The sequence below is a fragment of the Cucurbita pepo genome, chromosome LG06 (assembly GCF_002806865.2).
Source record: "Cucurbita pepo subsp. pepo cultivar mu-cu-16 chromosome LG06, ASM280686v2, whole genome shotgun sequence".
NCBI classification, from domain to species: domain Eukaryota; kingdom Viridiplantae; phylum Streptophyta; class Magnoliopsida; order Cucurbitales; family Cucurbitaceae; genus Cucurbita; species Cucurbita pepo.
Window position 1 is genome coordinate 4,635,104 of NC_036643.1, and position 15,735 is coordinate 4,650,838.

Below are 15,735 nucleotides of genomic sequence, written 5' to 3' on the forward strand. Positions count from 1 at the left end.
AGAGATCACAAATGCTAAGATTTCAAATCATAATTTTATCGTGAGAATTTAAGTTAACTTGAACGGTTGTTATACCCGTAAATATCAAATATTTAAATCTATCTGCCAGGACAGAATTTAAAAAAATAATAAAAAAATAATACGCTAATTAATAAAAATATATTTAAACTTTATATTTTACTTTTTAAATATCTTTAAATTTCAAATTTTTTAATAATATTATTAAACTAAAAAGAAAAACTCTAAATTTACCGTAAAAAAATACACTTGAACTTAGGCGTTTAAAAAATACGTTTGAAATTTAATTTTTTTTATTAATATCTTAAACTTTTAATTTCTTTTTTCAAATCCAAATTATATTTAAAAAATAGTATTAAGACGATATTAATATTATTATTTAAAAATTTATAGATATTTTTTAAACGCAGTACTAATAGTTACGTCCTTTTTGTAATTGTTTAAAAAAAATTTAAGGGTATTTTTGAAACAAAGTTTATTTTTTATTTTTTAAAATTTAATAAAATTTGATATTTTTTAAATTTAGTGTAAATACTATCATGTTATTGTGATATATTTAAATATTATAATTAAAAGTCAAAATAATTAAAGCTTGTTCATGGTCGATGGCATAATTGTTTTAAATAAATAAATAAATAAATAAATAAATAAACAAAACCCAATACTTCATTCCTTGCACGAGCTGGATTCCCTCCTCAGCCTTCATTTCCTTCGTAACAATACTGAGAATAAACAAAATTTCAAACGAGAAGAATCCCAAAATCCGAAGCATTTTTGATCAATTCTTTCCCCTTTTGACATTGTAATGTAATCCAAATCCAAATCCAACTTCCCGAGGTAGATGACAGATCGTAGTTCGACTTTGGTGTTCTTGAATACAAATTTCGTCTTCTTATGTCTTCTCCGTCTCTGATTCTTTTCTCTGAGTTGTGTTCATCGAATCTCACTACATTTTTTTCTCTTATTTGCTTGATTGCAACGCCACCCATTTCTCTGAATTTCTTATTTCTTTGGAATCAGTTCACTTCGAAGGTATCTTTCACTTACCCTGTTTGTATTTTCTGAAATGGAAATGGAAAAAACTCGATTCTACTTCATTTACTGTTGNGTGATGAACTGTTGGAACTTAGCGGATTTGGTTTAGTAATCTCTGACCCATTTATCTGGGATTTGTTTCTTTTGCCTTTTTTTTTGTGTTGGATGTTGGAAATTTGAAGTGTTTGAGCGTTGGATGTTTGATTGTTGTGCTTGAGAATTTTTTGAATGAGATGCAGATCAAGTGTTTGATGAAATGGAAGCGAAGATATGGTGAAATCTGAGTGATATTGTGATTATTCATGTTTGTTCTTCTTTCATGTTTTCTCTTTTTAATACGTGTGTATTGTTTAGTATGAGTTATGAGTCTTCTTCTTGCAGGGTTTTGTGATGGATTAAGCCAGTGGATTGATAATTGGGAAGCAGGAAGGGAGGAGATGAAGGGGGAGTCATCTGGGCTGATTATTGGAATTTCTATAGGAGTTGTGATTGGTGTTCTTTTGGCGATTTCGACTCTCTTTTGCTTTAGGTACCAACGGAGACGATCTCAGATAGGAAATAGCAGTTCCCGGAGGGCTACGACGATTCCTATTCGTATCAATGGTGCTGACTCTTGCAATATTCTATCAGACTCAACCTTAGCTCCAGAGTCACCTGTTAAATCTGGCCACAATGGCATGTCACAATGGCTTGATGGATTCAGGAAAAGTAATGTGGTTGCAGCTTCTGGAATATTCGAGTATTCGTACAGGTATGTGTTCTTACAAACTCTGTAGTGATAGGTTTGGTAAATGATCTTTTAATCGTTTCTGATATAGAGTGGCTTGATAGTTCTCGAGACCTGTGTTTGAATTCGATGTTATTGCTGGACGTATCTTGAGAACCACTAGCTCCTTAGGACCGGACCTTAGAGTTTTGTTCTTTGATATGGCAGGGATCTGCAAAAGGCTACGTCCAATTTCACAACTGTAATAGGACAAGGAGCGTTCGGCCCTGTTTATAGAGCTCAAATGGCAGGCGGTGAAACGGTTGCGGTTAAGGTGCTTGCAACTGATTCCAAACAAGGCGAGAAAGAGTTCCAAACAGAGGTGATTCATCATTCTTCAAATATTTTGATAATCTTATTCTTATGCTGTTTGAAGCCTTCATCTGGATAGACTGTTTGACAGAATTTAATGAATGTGCTCTGTTTTGTTGTGATATAATGAAAGATTTTATGCATCTTTATCTTTAAACAATCACCCATTCTTACTGATTGATTCATAACAGCTTCGTGCTTTTTGTTTATCCGATTCATCCATTAAACCTTCTTCGGTTTACCAGGTTATGCTTCTCGGAAGGTTGCATCATAGAAACCTCGTAAATTTGGTCGGTTACTGTGCTGAAAAAGCCCAACATATACTTGTATATGTGTATATGAGCAAAGGAAGCTTGGCTTCTCACTTATACGGTAAGAAGTCTAATATAAAGTACAAGCATTAGTTAATTTAAATGCAAAATGAGCCAAACATATATTATTATAACATCTTTCTTCATGCATACGTTTTGAGAGGGCTATCTGTGAGATCTCACATCGGTTGGGGAGGAGAATGAACCATTCTTTATAAGGATGTGGAAACCTCTCCCTAGATGACACATTTTAAAAACCTTGAGGGGAAGACTGAAAGGGAATGCCCAAAGAGGATAATATCTGCTAGTCGGGGCTTAGGCCGTTACAAATGGTATTAGAGCTAGACACTGGCGATGTGTCAGCGAGGAGGCTGAGCCCCGAAGGGGGGTGGACACGAGGTGGTGTGCCAGTAAGGACGCTGGGCCTCGAAGGGGGGTGGATTGTGAGATCCCACATCGGTTGGGGAGGAGAATAAAATATTCTTTATAAGGGTGTGAAAACCTCTCCCTAGCAGACACGTTTTAAAAACCTTGAGGGGAAGCCCAAAGAGGACAATATCTGCTAGCGGTGGGCTTGAGCCGTTACACTATCCCTCTCCCTAATTCCCACAAATGGACAATCCACCAAAATGACTCCCCTCTAAAGTCCCTAAACCCCCCTTTTGTATAAGCAAACCACCTTACCTAATCACTACCATGCACTTACTAATATCCTACTAATATTCTTAATATGACGCCTATTAGTACTCTCACCGCGTCTCCTTGAAGGAACGTCTTTTTTTGGTTAAAATGACGGTACAATATACTTCTTTATCAGTTTCTCGGGAAGTGACATACTCTCTTTGGTTTGCAGGAGGTAAGAATGAACCATTGAGCTGGGATCTGCGGGTTCGTGTGGCATTAGATGTTGCACGGGGACTGGAATATCTCCATGATGGTGTAAGTTATGATATAACCTTGATGGACACCGAGTTTACTAGCTTTTGCAACCTTATAAATCAATCTTGGGGTATTTCTATGATATTACTGCAGGCCGTTCCACCGGTAATACATCGGGATATCAAGTCTTCAAATATTTTGTTGGATGATTCCATGAGGGCTAGGGTATGTTTTCTTTCATTTGTCAAAGAATCGATATGACGAATTATAATTTGTTCTTGAAGTGTTTATATATGTTGTTTGCTTATTCTTGATCAAGCAGGTTGCCGATTTCGGGCTTTCCAGAGAAGAGATGGTCGAGAAACATGTATCCAATATTCGTGGAACTTTTGGGTACCTAGATCCCGAATATATATCTACTAGAAAATTCACAAAGAAAAGTGACGTTTACAGCTTTGGAGTATTGCTTTTCGAGCTTATAGCTGGCAGAACCCCACAACAAGGCCTTATGGAGTATGTTGAACTTGTAAGTTCTCTATCTTCTCGTCGTCAATATTTTCGACAAAAATAAATATTCTTTCACGATTCTTTTCTTGAATGGAAACATTTTTTGAGACATGAAGCTTGTTTAATTCCCGACTTTAGTCTGCCAAGTTAAGGCCAAAATTGGCGTTCCAACTTATATGTATTTTCGTTACGAGATGTATAGGCAGCAATGACTTCGGATGGGAAAGTTGGGTGGGAAGAAATTGTGGACGATCATTTAGATGGAAACTTTAATGTACAAGAGCTGAACGAAGTTTCATCTCTTGCATATAGATGTGTTAACCGTAGCCCTCGAAAACGTCCTTCCATGAGAGATATCGTACAAGTGATCTCACGGATTAACAACTTTAGGCTCGAGCAAAAGCATCATAGAAAATCTCTGTCAGCCATGACAGATGATGTTTCTATTGATATCGACCACTCCGAGCACTTTAGAAAGGATTCAATGGACAGTGCTTCTGATACCCATGAAATCTAGACCATAGCTTCCCTTTTTGGTTTTTCTCTTGATTGTTTGTCTTGTGATTCTATTCTCTTTGACTGTGTATGATAGCTGATTCTTCCATTTTTCTTTAATGACCTTGAAATTTTGTACATTACTCAGAATAGAGAGCTTTGTATAGTTTCATCATTGTAATGACTCACAATTGTGAATGAGAACTTTCCTCGAGTAGTTTGTGAATGAAAACATCAAAATATTGTTCGTTTTTGTCACTTTCTATATGCAGTAGGTAGAACTTTTAAAGCCTACCGCTAGCAGATATTGTCCTCTTTGGCCTTTCCCTCTCGGGCTTCCCCTCAAGGTTTTTAAAACGTGTCTACTATGGAGAGGTTTCCACACCCTTATAAAGAATGTTTCGTTCTCCTCTCCAACCGATGTGGAATCTCACAATCCACCTCTTTGGGGGCCTAGTGTTCTTACTGGCACACCATCTCGTGTCCACCCTCTTCAGGGCTCAGCCTCCTCGCTGACACATCGCCCGGTGTCTAGCTCTGATACCATTTGTAACGGCCCAAGCCCACCACTAGCAGATATTGTCCTTTTTGGGCTTTCCCTTTCGAGCTTCCCCTCTAGGGAGAGGTTTCCAAACTCTTATAAAGAATGATTCGTTCTCCTCGCCAATCGATGTGGGATCTCAAAACAAAAATCTACCTTCACCATTAATAGTCAATGTGGGCTTCGCTGGCTCGAGAAAGAAAGGAAGATAGAGAGAGCCATTCGCGACGATAAGATGACTGAGAGAGATATGTTTGGAGCAGTTAATGAACAACATCCTTAGTGAAAACTGATTGTAGGTGTTGAAAAATAAAGGCAATCACACCTAGATCTAGGCTGGTAACTGGGGCCAGAGCAATTAAAACACAGGGAATGGGATATGTTCTTTCCTTATAAGTATCATGGAAAATCTTCTCTTTGGTTAGTTTTCATACGAGTTGGCTTATTCACACAGAGTAGATGTGAGATCCCACGTTGATTGGAAAAGGGAACGAAACATTCTTTATAAGGGTGTGGACGCTGAGCCCCGAAGGGGGTGGACACTGGGCGGTGTGCTAGCGAGGACGTTGGGCCTCAAAGGGGGGTGGATTATGAGATCCCACATCGGTTAGAGAGAGGAATGAAGCATTCTTTATAAGGGTGTGGAAACCTCGTCCTAGTAAACGCATTTTAAAAACCTTGAGGGAAAGCCCAAAGAGGATAATATCTACTAGCAGTGGACTTCGGCTATTATAGTAAACGCATTTTAAAAACCTTGAGGGAAAGCCCAAAGAGGATAATATCTACTAGCAGTGGACTTCGGCTATTACAGTGGAACTAGAGTTAAAGCTTACACAAGTCTACTAATGTGAGCTCATGTGAAAGGAGATACTCATATCAAACAATAGAAAAAGTCGAAAAGTCGGTTTAGAAGTGCAACAAAAGTCCTCATCTCTCGAGTAACCGAGCACTTGCCCGTCCTCTAAAATCAACATCGCTATGGCAAGTGGAAGTAACCCCACACAAGGAGTCGAGTCAAAAATTCAAATTTTGAATTGAGGTTCATCTACTCCCAAACCAACCCCATTCCAACATTTAAGACTCTCATTCAATTCCTACTGTCCAAGAATACTATCCTTGTTCTTTTCTCTCCAAATGTTCTATTGCTGTCCATGTGCATCAATGGAGCTTTAAAAGCTGTACTGTCCTGATGTAGCAGCAAAAGTAAATGATGTTCTATCATTTAGGCTTACCCAAATTAGTTGCATATGGTAGATGCATTTCTTTAAATACACCTCCCATGTAGTGTCGAGGTTTTTCACAACCCGTTCTACAAAAATCGAGCCTTTGATTTATTGATATGTAGAAGTACGTGTTTTAGTATAATGTTCGAGTCTCAGGTCTTAAGCATCTTATTATTACGACAATGAGTTCGATTAATCTGCTTATTCCAGTGAACAAAAGAAACTCCATGGGTAGGGCCCAATAATCAAAAGAGGGCGAACTTGGTTCGTTACAGGACAAGGAAAGGCTAAACTGGAACCATTACATTTGGAAGAGAGGACTGATTTGAGTTTGAACTCATCGTTTGATTCAGAGTCCTACCCTAGAGCTAGTTTGTTATACTACTTTGATTCAGAGTCCCGCCCTAGTAGGAAACTGCAGGCTTGAGAGACCTCCTTGCCTGAAAGAAAGAAGGGAAGAGCTAGTCTCTGCCTTTCGATCGTGCAAGTTAGTCTCTTTCCCTTGCTCGTATTTCATGCATCTGTGAAGGTGAAGATACTCAGTATAGTTTCACCTTGATCGTTATATATATGAATCGGGAATCCTTACATAACGATTCGAAGTGGAATTCGAATGAGTTAAATAATACCGTTATAAACTCGAAAACAAATGATAGACCACAAACTTTGTGTTGGCTTCCTTATCTTCATGGTTTGCAAATCACAACAAAACAAGGAAGCAAAGCTTTAGGATTGAGCAAGTAAAGCTCTTCAATGGTGGAATGTAATCCCACTTTGCCAGCCAAAGAGTCAAACCCTGCTTGGCCAACCATATCTTTGATGTTCTCCAATGGCCTATGAACCCTCCCTGCAATCACTCTGCAGATTATCAATGCTTTCTTCACCGAGGTTTCTTCGGTTGTTTCAATGGTTTCGAAAGCTTTCCCGCTCGTCGAAGTCGTGAAAACTCCTACTCCTTCTTTCATATCCTTCTCTGCTGAGAAACCATTCCTTATAATTCTGCAGACACTGCATTTCTGTGATATGCAGAGGGTGGACGAGCCGTTTAGTCCAAGAGTGCAGGCTAATGTCGTCCCGTAAAACCTCAGCAGCTCGTTCCCATCCGCGAGGCATCGAGGGTGTTTCTTTGAAAGCTTGCTTGCCTTGATCTTCACCATTTCCCTGTGTTCTTCAAATCCTGCTAATGCTTTTTGCATATTGTGAACTTTGAAAACTCGTTCGATTCGGTTACTGTTGTTCTCCGACTTCGACAAGTTTGTTCGACATATTATTTCGACAATCTTCCTTGATGAATCGCCCTCCACAAGCTCGGTAACTGAGAAAAAAAGAACAGAAAGAAACGTGAAACTCCATGAACGTCTGAACACGAAGACGAGTAGCCATTTTGGCAAACCAATAGAAACATTATCAGTAAGGATATGTATCTAACCAGCATGCTTGGAGAGATGGTGAGACTCAGCAGCCTCCAATTTGCAGAACTGCTCTCCACATTTATGGCAAGTAACCATCGAAAACGTCCTACCGTTCGATTCAGTTAGCGGCATGAACCGTTTGCTCGTACGAACTTCCCCACCTCCCTTGGATTTAGCAGTACTCCCATCTCTATAGGACAAAAGAGAAGGAAGCTTTCTTGTTGCAGATATGGAGGTAGTACTAGAAGGGGAGTTGGACCCCGGACCGGGAGTTCCGGGCCTTAGTGTACCGAAAAATGGCGAATTCCCGCCTCCACCCCTGCTAAGATCAGAATTTCCCCCACCCTCTTGGTGGAAGCTTCCAAAACCAGTGATCTTGAGCTCACACTTTGAGTTGCTTAGTATTACTTCATGAGCAATCGGGTTGAGGAACTCGCTGCTACCGATCGACCTCGGGCTGCAAATTGGCGGGTTTTCGATGTGCCTCTTGCTTCCATGGATGACGTCTTTGAGATTCGCTATGGACCTTGAACAGCCAGACCTTCCTGAAGAACAGCCTGACTTTTTGGCTGCTTTCTTTGTTGTGATTGTGTTCAGTTGTTTCCTGCACTTTGGATCATACACTTCTGATGGCTCTGGTTTGCAGGGGAAGGACTTTTTCAGAGAAAACCAAACTTTTGGCATGTTTTCTTTCTCCTCTCCCTTCAAATCATTGGAACGTTACGCTCCTCCACGTCTCGACGTCCAACCATTAAGCTTGGCAAGCAGCATCGTGTCGAAACAGGTCGAAGAAGATGACCCAGGCGTCGACAGAGATGAAGGAAACAGAGCAGCTATGGATGCTAGAGAACATAGAGAGATGCAGAGGAAAACAACATCTATATATACATGTGTGTGTAATTTATTACTGAAACTCAAATAATTATTATTTCTATAGGCCAAGAACTCGGACCTCTTAACTAGCCTACTATTTACGATAATTTTTGCTTAGTACTGCGACTGATCGTGGCATTGAGACCTACAAAAAGAACGTTGGAACACCATGTAGAGCTTGGATACTACAACGAAACGAAACGACAAACGTTGTGCTTATGAGTTGCTAGAACTCATACGTTATAGGTAGTAGTAGATAGCATCTCAATGTTCGTCTCTCGAGTTTTGTATCTGTTGGGTGTCTCGAGATTTATTGGTCAAAAGTATTTGAATTTCTTGACATATATGGAATGGTACTCTGGCTAAGGTAACATAATTTTACTACTTAAATTAGGCTATTTAAGTTTAAATTATTATTATTTTCTTAGAATTTTGTGGAGTAATTATACATTTTCTCGGGAGACTAAATTAATAAAATTATCCAAGTTTGTATGGTTGTAAGTTCAATAATTATTTGAACTTTCTAAAAAAGTTAAAAATACAATCACGGTTATGTTTTGGATGAAAATTATTAATACTTTGTTAGGACATATGGACCATATCGATGGAGATCGAGATGACAAGATGAGATACGACGTTGCATCGAGAGGCCTTGGCCCCCAGCAGAAGCAAAGTCGAGCCGAATGACTTGGCCTAATGTAGAGGCAAGTCGGATGTGTAGTAGACGATTAAACAAGCACGCGCCAGCGGCGTGTGTGGTTGAACAAGCTTGGATTCCGCACAGACGATGTTCGATTGACGAAGACAAACCTCGCCTAAGGTTCGACGAAGCCACAAAGCAGGGGCGAAAAATATATATGGGGCTTAGTTCCCCTTAAGGCTGGTCGTGAGCGTTTCAAGATCACGACGCCGTGCGGTAAAAAATGTAGGACCGTGACAATTAAAACTAATTGTAATAATATTTTTTTTAAAGAATATTTTTGTAGATAAAGTTATAAAATTTAAAAATATTTTTATTAATTTAACTTTAAATAAGCAAAAAAAAAAAAAAAAAAAATCAAANAAAACGAGGGGCCTTCCCGCCACTTCACATGCACGCTGACGTAATCCATCCCCTCGCGGCATCTTCTAAGAAAATTGAATCCTCATTCAAATCTGGACCGTCCCATCACTCATCCATCCAACGGCCGCGATTCCGATCCGCGTACTTCAATTTTATTGGCTCATCTCACGAGACCCATCTCACTATATATACCAAATACTGTCTCCTTCCTTATCGTGATTATTTATTGCTCTCTCTCTCTCTCGCGACCTTGCCGGAAAATTGCTTCCTATTTTCTCTTCAATTCTTTCGTTCGTCTTCTCCGTCCAACAGATCTTAACTAATGGCCGGTAGAGGCAAAACCCTAGGATCCGGTGCCGCTAAAAAGGCCACCTCAAGGAGTAGTAAAGCCGGGTTGCAGTTTCCCGTCGGTCGTATTGCTCGTTTTCTCAAAGCCGGCAAGTACGCCGAACGTGTTGGTGCCGGTGCTCCGGTCTACCTCGCTGCCGTCCTTGAATACCTCGCCGCTGAGGTATGCTATTTTGGAACTTTTTCCTTTTTTTTTTTTTTTTTGTTTCTGTCGCTGTGAGGGTTTTGTGAAATTGAGCACGCCGTATGGATCTAGGGTTTCGAATTTTCACCCAATTCGTGTTCTATTTCTCAATTCCTTCATAGGCGTTTGAGAATTAGATTGATTTTCTTGCTTTTGGGATTAACTCGAAGGATTCTTGATGTTTAGGTTTTGGAGCTCGCTGGAAACGCTGCTAGAGATAACAAGAAAACGCGTATTGTTCCTCGTCACATTCAGCTCGCTGTACGTAACGATGAGGAGCTCAGCAAGCTTTTGGGCGATGTGACTATTGCCAATGGCGGTGTTATGCCCAACATTCACAATCTGCTTCTACCCAAGAAAACAGGGACTTCATCTAAGAACGCTGGTGGTGATGATGAACCCTAAATTTGTTTGTAGTAGCAACGGATGAACTGAATCATTGAATGCTCTGATGAAATTTGGCTTCGGTCATGACAGTGCTCTCTCTTACTCTGTTAGATTTTTCAATTTCCCCCCTTCTTTTGACATTATTTTTCTTAGATTACGGATCTTTGCTTATGAAATTTGTAACAGTTCAAGGTGTAGTGCTAGAATTTCACTAGTGTTGTGAATATCATCATCATCACCATCTATTAATATCACCTCCTACTTGTTCTTCATACATGATCATGGAAATCTTGAACTTTGGTTGCCATATTTAGTGTAGAACCCTTCTTTAATATCGAGCTTTTGGGACTCTGGTGACATCAAAATTGAAGACAAGAAATATTTAACTGATAATCTTACACAATCTATATATACAAACTATGGTGAATAATGCTCCAACTGCCAAGAACTTCAAAACTAGATTTTTTTTTACAGAAGAATCAACAAAGGTGAAAAAACTTCCAAGAATTCTAATTGTGCTCTGGGCACATTGGCAATTCATGGAGCTTCTTCATATTGCTAAAGAATTTGCCTATGTCCAAAATGGAGCCTAACAATTCAGAGAGTTGGGCACCTTTTCAATGGCTGATAAGATAACCTATGGACTTTCATCATCTGAACTTGAACTTGAGCTACCCATCCGACGATCAGTAATTGCAGGGAAAATCAGCTGGTTTAGATTGGGAGGAGGTGGGTGGCGTGGGTCAGAAACTGGAGCTGAAGGGGGCTGATTGGTATCAGAAGACGATGATGGGGGAGGAGGTGGGTGGGGTGGACCAGACACTGGAGCTGAAGAGGGTTGATTGGTATCAGAAGACGATGATGGGGCAGGAGGTGGGCGGCGTGGAGGAGGAGGTGGTGAGTGGCGTGGAGGAGGAGGAGGAGGTGAGTGGTGTGGAGGAGGAGGAGGNCTATGGTGAATAATGCTCCAACTGCCAAGAACTTCAAAACTAGATTTTTTTTTACAGAAGAATCAACAAAGGTGAAAAAACTTCCAAGAATTCTAATTGTGCTCTGGGCACATTGGCAATTCATGGAGCTTCTTCATATTGCTAAAGAATTTGCCTATGTCCAAAATGGAGCCTAACAATTCAGAGAGTTGGGCACCTTTTCAATGGCTGATAAGATAACCTATGGACTTTCATCATCTGAACTTGAACTTGAGCTACCCATCCGACGATCAGTAATTGCAGGGAAAATCAGCTGGTTTAGATTGGGAGGAGGTGGGTGGCGTGGGTCAGAAACTGGAGCTGAAGGGGGTTGATTGGTATCTGGAGTCGACGACGACGACGGGGGTTGATTGGTATCAGGAGACGACGAGGGTGGTTGATTGGTATCAGGGGACGACGACGAGGGTGGATTGGTATCAGAGGACGACGACGTGGGTTGATTGGCATCCGAAGACGAGGACGGGGGTTGATTGGCATCCGAAGACGAGGACGGGGGTTGATTGGCATCCGAAGACGAGGATGGGGGTTGATTGGCATCCGAAGACGGAAGGGAGGGATTGATATCAGAAGAAGATGCTGCCTTTCTGTGCCCCTTCGCCTGCTTCACCTGTTTTTTCTGTGCATCCTTTATCTCCCGGCATGTCTTATCTATCATTATCAAGAAATCTCGCACTATTACGAACAACCTTAAGCCCTCATCCTTCCCAGCATTTCCATGGAAGTAATCACCCGTGCTTTTCACCATTTCCATGATCTTTTTTTCTTCTGCCAGGAGAGCCATGATAGTAACCTCAGCATTCTGCACAAAGCTTTTCAGTGTCCGATGAAATCGACTTTCTTCACCTAGATTCTCCATGTCTTTGTTCAAAAAGTCTCTTGAAGTCAACAGTCCATGGCCAAGTTTAGAAACGGTACCAGTCAAGGCATCGGCATCTATGGTCGCTGCTTTCCTCACATTCTGAAGTTCGCCGCTCAACCCCGACACGACCTCAAGACCCAAGTTACGGAAATGCTCGTCTGGATCGTGAGTAGTTCCATCCAGCATCTCCTTTGATGAGGTGCTTGAGAAGCTTTGGCTTCCAGTGGCATTCCTGGCGGCTCTTATCCCTTCTGTGCGGATTATCTCCTGAACTACAAAGTGCAATAGTGTAGTCTTCCCATCTTTTCCTTTCACATCTGACAATTTTAAGAGAGTGTCCAATTTGAATGCTTGCGCCCCACCTCGAAAAGTTCCATCGTTCATCCGATTACCCGTCTTAAGAACAGCTTCTAGCAGTTTGAGGAACAGCCTGCTGCTCTTAAGTTCCTTGCAAGCGACCTGTCCAGTTATGATGTAAAGTCGACCAATCCAAAGTTAGGAAGTTCAGGGACAGAGGAGAAACAAACTCGTTCGATACCGATATCGGCCTAACAATGATATTGAGAGTTCTAAGTACTAAAAAGTAATAGTGGCAAATGTTGTACCTCCAAGTTAGCAAAGGACTCTTTAGTGATGGCGATGTCCTCCTGAATAGTGCTCATGAATAGCAGAGATTCCATCCTTTTGAAAGCAAATGGGATATCGACTATCGTTTTAAGGAACCGCTCGGCATTTCCGAGTTGAGAAGTCTCCCCACTGAACAGTCTAAGCTTGAGTTCTTCTTCTGGTGTTGGTGCCATCCTCAGTAAGTTCTCAAGAAGTTCAGCAGGAAGATCAGTTCCTGATACACGTTAGAATATGATCAAGACCATATCATGAGAATATAAGATGCGCAGCAAAAAAAAATTATGCATGCCATTGAGAAAATGGCTGCTGAAAACAGGCAGATAAGTAAGATAGATATGTTATGTAGATTACAGAGGCACCTTCCTTTTTACCTTCAGGAAGATTTTCTTCCCGCCACACGGTGTTCAATAACAATGACACGCGTAATAATTCCTACCGTTATAGAAATGGCACCAAGAAACTAATTAGCAAATTTGTAACAGCCAAAATCCACTAGATATTATCTTCTTTGGGCTTTTTGTTTCAGATTTTCCCTCAAGGTTTTTAAAACGTGTCGGTTAGGAAGAGGTTTCCACACTCTTATAAAGGGTGTTTCATTTTCCTCCCAACCAACGTGGGATCTCATAATCCACCCCCTTCAGGAGCCAGCGTCCTTGCTGGCACTCGTTCCCCTCTCTAGTCGATGTGGGACCCCCCAATCCACCCCCTTTGGGGCTCAGTCTCCTCATTGGCACATGCCTAATGTCTAGCTCTGATACCATTTGTAACAGTCCAAGTCTACCGCTAGCAGATATCGTCCTCTTTTGACTTTTCCTTTGGGACTTTCCCTCTAAGTTTTTAAAACGCGTTTGCTAGGGAGAAGTTTTCATACCCTTATAAAGGGTGTTTCGTTCTCCTCTCCAACCGACGTAGGATCTCACAAATTTGATTCTCAACCCAAGGAGTATTGTGAGTATTGTCTTAGGTATGCCAGCTATTTTGTTTTTGCATCATTCAATAAGCTAGAGATGAGAGGCTCCTACAATTTATAGGCTCAATAGGCTCAAGAAAGTCAATATCGGGTAAGATTACCTTCATGAAGTGCATCACAAACTTCTTCTCTTGTCACATTCAGTGCTCGTAAAAGAATGGACAGATTTTGCGCTTTCTTTGCATCAATGATCTGAATGAACTGCTGTACAGGATCTTTTGATGTTGTCTCCTTCTTACCATCAGTTTTGCTTTTATCTGCTGGTGCATATCCAAAAAGAGTTTCAATCATCTCCTCGTTGAATCTGTATGAATTAGATTAAATGCTTTCAGCAACTTGTAAAACTATTTAAAAGCAATGGTGGTGCAAAAGGAGTGAAACTTATAATAACATACTGGAAAGACCCTGCTTTTATCTGATGCCAGACCATGGTATTATCTGGGTTTGCAAGAACTTTGTCCCAGAAAAACGGTTTCAATTTGGCTTTGGGGACACCCGAATCGTCCATACCATTATCACCACCTAAAGCAGAACCCCTTGGAGGTCGAGGTGCATTTCCACCTTTGGGTGCAAATGGCGGTGGCCGAGGAGCATTACCACTTCCGGGAGGTGGTGGTGGGCGAGGGCCTGCCCTGTTGGCTCCAGGTGGTGGAGGTGGAGGAGGTCCAGAAGGGCGTCCTGAATTTCCAGGAGGTACAGGAGGGACAGCTGAATTTCCAGGAGGTACAGGAGGGACAGCTGAATTTCCAGGAGGTACAGGAGGGAGACCTGAACTTCCAGGAGGTACAGGAGGAAGACCTGAACTTCCAGGAGGTATAGGAGGAAGACCTGAAGGAGGAAGACCTGAACTTCCAGGAGGTACAGGAGGAAGACCTGAATCTCCAGGAAGTTCTGGTGGTGGTGCAGGTGGTGGAGGCAGAGGAGGAGTAGCCATGCTGGATGGAGGCTTAAAAGACTTAGGGCGTTCAGGAGGCAGGGGAACAGCCCTGCCAGGAGGAGGCTTCAGAGGAGGCATAATCTCTGAGTTGACTGGCACTGCTCCAGGAGGAGGTGGCAGCAAATTATTAGAACTCCCAGCCAAATTCACTGATCCAAAAGATGAATTATTGACAATTCCAGCAGCTTCAAAAGATGGAGGCCCCTGCATCGAAATACGTGCACCATCAGAGACAAGCTGCAGGCTACCATCCAAAGATGGAGCTCTCTGGTGTTGACTCAAGCTAGATGCTTGATTCATGAACTTGTCTTCCTTATAAGAATTCCCGAAGGCAGAAAAATTTGGTGAAGAATCTGAAAGGTCATGAAAAAACGTTAAGATAAACTAAAATAGAGTTTCAAAACAAGCTTGTAAGAACACAGAATAGAGTAGTACTCACTTATGCTCAAGCTTAGGAGAGGCCTTGCATGATTTTCATCATTTTGCTTCATTCTGGAGCTAATACTATTATAGCATATAAAGAGCAGAGCTACAATAATAAAAGTCACTGTTGCTGTTACAACAACAGCAATGATAATTGTTTGTTGATGATCAGATTTCTTTTCTTTTTGACTACTTGTGCTAGAAAGTTTTATTGAAGTATGTTCGAGATCTGAAGATTTCGACACTTCTTTAGCACTTCGATGCCATCTCGAACTTAACTTCCTTCTAAAACTACCAGGCATCAAAAACAATGACTCCAGATATGTGGTGTACCAAGCTTTAGAATTGTAGTCGTTTCCAGAGACGTGAAAATTCTTTCTTAAACAATCTAAAAGAGTTTGCTTCATCTGGGGATGCATGGCGCTTAGCATTCTGTTTGTTTTTCCTTTCGTCAGCATCTGACATTCAAAATTAATACCATTTGTGCTTTCGGGTCTTTCTTCAAAGCACAATTCAGTACCATCTGCAGCTTCCTTTAACTGAAGCAAATCCAAGTTGCATTTAAACAGTAACAGC

The 15,735-nt window shown here is 41.1% G+C and overlaps 4 protein-coding genes across 9 annotated transcripts; 2 read left to right on the forward strand and 2 right to left on the reverse strand.

Moving 5' to 3' along the window:
• Window positions 1–693: 693 nt before the first annotated feature.
• On the forward strand, window positions 694–8,640 carry LOC111796622 (calcium/calmodulin-regulated receptor-like kinase 1). 6 transcript variants are annotated; one of them, XM_023679331.1, is made up of 9 exons: window positions 694–855; window positions 1,039–1,050; window positions 1,435–1,804; window positions 1,988–2,141; window positions 2,377–2,503; window positions 3,296–3,381; window positions 3,475–3,546; window positions 3,644–3,847; window positions 4,031–4,576. In XM_023679331.1, exons 3-9 carry the CDS (start codon window positions 1,491–1,493, stop codon window positions 4,343–4,345), a joined length of 1,272 nt encoding a protein of 423 aa, XP_023535099.1. In that variant the 5' UTR covers window positions 694–855; window positions 1,039–1,050; window positions 1,435–1,490; the 3' UTR covers window positions 4,346–4,576. The 6 variants fall into 6 exon arrangements, with proteins under 6 accessions (XP_023535099.1, XP_023535101.1, XP_023535096.1 ...); XM_023679333.1 differs by lacking the exon at window positions 4,031–4,576 and adding an exon at window positions 8,146–8,640 and having other exon boundaries at window positions 694–1,050; XM_023679328.1 differs by having other exon boundaries at window positions 694–1,050.
• On the reverse strand, window positions 6,633–8,204 carry LOC111796621. Its single transcript, XM_023679326.1, has 2 exons — window positions 7,517–8,204; window positions 6,633–7,402 (listed from the first exon to the last, which is right to left on the reverse strand). The coding sequence occupies exons 1-2, from the start codon at window positions 8,181–8,183 to the stop codon at window positions 6,774–6,776; spliced, it is 1,296 nt and encodes a 431-aa protein (XP_023535094.1). The 5' UTR covers window positions 8,184–8,204; the 3' UTR covers window positions 6,633–6,773.
• Window positions 8,641–9,650: 1,010 nt separating the features above from the next.
• LOC111796656 (histone H2A.6-like) lies at window positions 9,651–10,630 on the forward strand. The gene is made up of 2 exons (XM_023679374.1): window positions 9,651–9,946; window positions 10,154–10,630. Exons 1-2 carry the CDS (start codon window positions 9,758–9,760, stop codon window positions 10,370–10,372), a joined length of 408 nt encoding a protein of 135 aa, XP_023535142.1. The 5' UTR covers window positions 9,651–9,757; the 3' UTR covers window positions 10,373–10,630.
• A 687-nt stretch (window positions 10,631–11,317) lies between these two features.
• On the reverse strand, window positions 11,318–15,735 carry LOC111796590 (formin-like protein 5). The gene is given in 6 exon segments (XM_023679280.1): window positions 11,318–12,661; window positions 12,808–13,043; window positions 13,901–14,103; window positions 14,195–15,089; window positions 15,176–15,530; window positions 15,532–15,735. Coding segments are annotated over 6 exon segments (2,919 nt in total). The 5' UTR covers window positions 15,625–15,735; the 3' UTR covers window positions 11,318–11,524.

Excerpts from the sequence above, each read along its gene's own strand:
- LOC111796622 (XM_023679328.1), top strand. The coding sequence starts at position 1,491 with ATGAAGGGGGAGTCATCTGGGCTGATTATTGGAATTTCTATAGGAGTT. Across the intron at positions 2,142-2,376 it reads AGAAAGAGTTCCAAACAGAG|GTTATGCTTCTCGGAAGGTT; the intron begins GTGATTCATCAT and ends TCGGTTTACCAG. Across the intron at positions 3,848-4,030 it reads TTATGGAGTATGTTGAACTT|GCAGCAATGACTTCGGATGG; the intron begins GTAAGTTCTCTA and ends CGAGATGTATAG.
- LOC111796621 (XM_023679326.1), bottom strand. The coding sequence starts at position 8,183 with ATGCCAAAAGTTTGGTTTTCTCTGAAAAAGTCCTTCCCCTGCAAACCA. Across the intron at positions 7,403-7,516 it reads CCATCTCTCCAAGCATGCTG|TTACCGAGCTTGTGGAGGGC; the intron begins GTTAGATACATA and ends TTTTTTTCTCAG.
- LOC111796656 (XM_023679374.1), top strand. The coding sequence starts at position 9,758 with ATGGCCGGTAGAGGCAAAACCCTAGGATCCGGTGCCGCTAAAAAGGCC. Across the intron at positions 9,947-10,153 it reads TTGAATACCTCGCCGCTGAG|GTTTTGGAGCTCGCTGGAAA; the intron begins GTATGCTATTTT and ends CTTGATGTTTAG.